Genomic DNA, 2,122 nt, shown 5'->3' on the forward strand with positions numbered 1-2,122 from the left:
AGCATAGAAGTTCTGTATTTTTGGTATCAATCTTCAAGGTTGCAATGCAAATATTTTAATATATGAAAGTTTGAAATCTATTGGCTACCTGTTACCCCTGTACGAGGCTGCGTGCTATTGTGGGCGGTAGTTAGCAATAGTACGGCCGTGTCACGGATCCGGATCCGGGGCGTGACATCTAGTGGTATCAGAGCCTTAGGTTAAACAATAGAATAACCATAAAATACCTGAGGAAAGGGGTAGTTAAGAATGTCACCGTCATGAAAAATGCTATAATATGCTAGTTTATCATAATCTCACTTTAAAAATTTTGACTGCTAGGTGATCATTTGAAAGACATGGATGACGACAGGAGACCACCCTCCCCGGAGCCCAGCGAGCAGTCAGTTCCCCCAGATACTCCACGGTCTGCAGCAGGTCAGGCAGGCCTAGCCGGAGTATATCAGCTCATGGCACAAGTGCTGCAACAGCAACAGATGATGCAGCTGGCCGCTATGCCATCGGCAGACTCCTGCTACGAGAGGTTCCGCCGACTGAACCCCCCAACCTTTGAGGGTGGGCCTGACCCCATGGCGGCAGAAGCATGGATCCGGGAGATGGAGAAGATGTTCCAAGCCCTCCACTTTTCCGATGAGGTGACGGTCCGACTGGCGATCTCTATGCTGACAGGGAACGCCGAGTACTGGTGGACGGCCATGGAGACGGCTTATGCCGTCGACGGACTCACCTGGAGGGACTTCAAGAGGCTGTTTTACAACCAATATTTTCCGGACTCAGTCCACCAGGCAAAGCAGAATGAATTCTTGGCGCTGACCCAGACCGACCAGATGTCTGTTCTGGAGTACGCCAATAAATTCAACGAGCTGGGACGATTTTGCCCCCAGTTCATGGAGGAGGAGAGAAGTAAGGTAAACAGGTTCGAGCAGGGATTGAGGTACGGGATTCGGTCTCGAATATCCTCCCATCTGTTCTCGAGCTACCGGGATGTACTGGACCGAGCCTTGAAGGTTGAGGCTGACCTGATGCGGTCCGGGAGAGAGAGGGAGGACTTGAAGAGGACCCGATCGTCGGGAGCACAGAGTAGTGGGTCCGGAGGCAGCAAGGGGTCTGTGCCCAAGAAGAGACAGAGCAGAGGCTGCCCTACCTGTGGCAAAAACCACAATGGTACCTGCTTGAAGAAGACCGGGGGTTGTTTTTCTTGCGGGCAAACAGGACACATCGCCTGCGACTGCCTGAGTCGGAAGAAGGACGAGCCCAGACATACTGCACCGGAGGACCAGAGATCGAGGGGTAACCCTCGGCTTTTCGCACTGACTCGACAGGATGCCAGTGCTAGCGATCAGGTGGTGACAGGTACACTTTTGGTCAACTCAGCCCCTGCCCTCACTCTATTTGATTCTGGTTCTACGCATTCTTTCGCGTCAGTTAGCTTTTCCAGACAATTACATAGTATACCTGAGAAATTAGTGGAACCATGGCATGTTGCTACACCCCTTCAGAAAACCGAAATTGTTGATACTAAATATAGAGACTGCATAACTAAGATAGGGGAAAGAGAGTTAGAGACAAATCTTCTGCAGCTTGACATGCAAGATTTCGATATTATTTTGGGCATGGATTGGATGTCTCAGTACCACGCTCATATTGACTGTTATCATAAAAAGGTGGTATTTCGGATACCTGGGGAGCAAGAATTTTTCTTTCAGGGCGATATACCCCTTTAGGGTGCTCCTACACTGCACTTCATTTCCGCTTTGAAAGCTGGAAAGGCTCTGAAAAAAGGGTGTATGGCCTATCTGGCCTGTGTAACGGATACTCAAAAAGAGATCAGACTGGAAGACATTCCAGTAGTCAGAGAATATCCGGATGTCTTTCCGGAGGAATTACCGAGATTACCCCCAGACCGAGAGATCGAATTCGCTATCGACCTCGCACCAGGAGAGGGGCCAGTCTCCAAGGCTCCTTATCGGATGGCCCCTGCTGAGTTAAGGGAATTGAAGATACAACTACAAGAACTCCAGGACAAAAAGTTCATCCAGCCCAGTGCGTCGCCATGGGGAGCTCCTGTCCTGTTTGTGAAAAAGAAAGACGGGAGTATGCGGCTATGCATCGATTACCGAAT

The 2,122-nt window shown here is 50.0% G+C and overlaps 1 protein-coding gene across 1 annotated transcript; it reads left to right on the forward strand.

Moving 5' to 3' along the window:
- Positions 1 to 338: 338 nt before the first annotated feature.
- On the forward strand, positions 339 to 1,724 carry LOC120111492. Its single transcript, XM_039128549.1, has one exon. The coding sequence runs from the start codon at positions 339 to 341 to the stop codon at positions 1,722 to 1,724; it is 1,386 nt and encodes a 461-aa protein (XP_038984477.1).
- The last annotated feature ends 398 nt before the right edge of the window (positions 1,725 to 2,122 follow it).

The sequence above is a fragment of the Phoenix dactylifera genome, chromosome 8 (assembly GCF_009389715.1).
Source record: "Phoenix dactylifera cultivar Barhee BC4 chromosome 8, palm_55x_up_171113_PBpolish2nd_filt_p, whole genome shotgun sequence".
Classification (NCBI taxonomy): domain Eukaryota; kingdom Viridiplantae; phylum Streptophyta; class Magnoliopsida; order Arecales; family Arecaceae; genus Phoenix; species Phoenix dactylifera.

Bases quoted from the DNA above. Each gene is read 5' to 3' on its own strand.
- LOC120111492 (XM_039128549.1), top strand. From the start codon at position 339: ATGGATGACGACAGGAGACCACCCTCCCCGGAGCCCAGCGAGCAGTCA.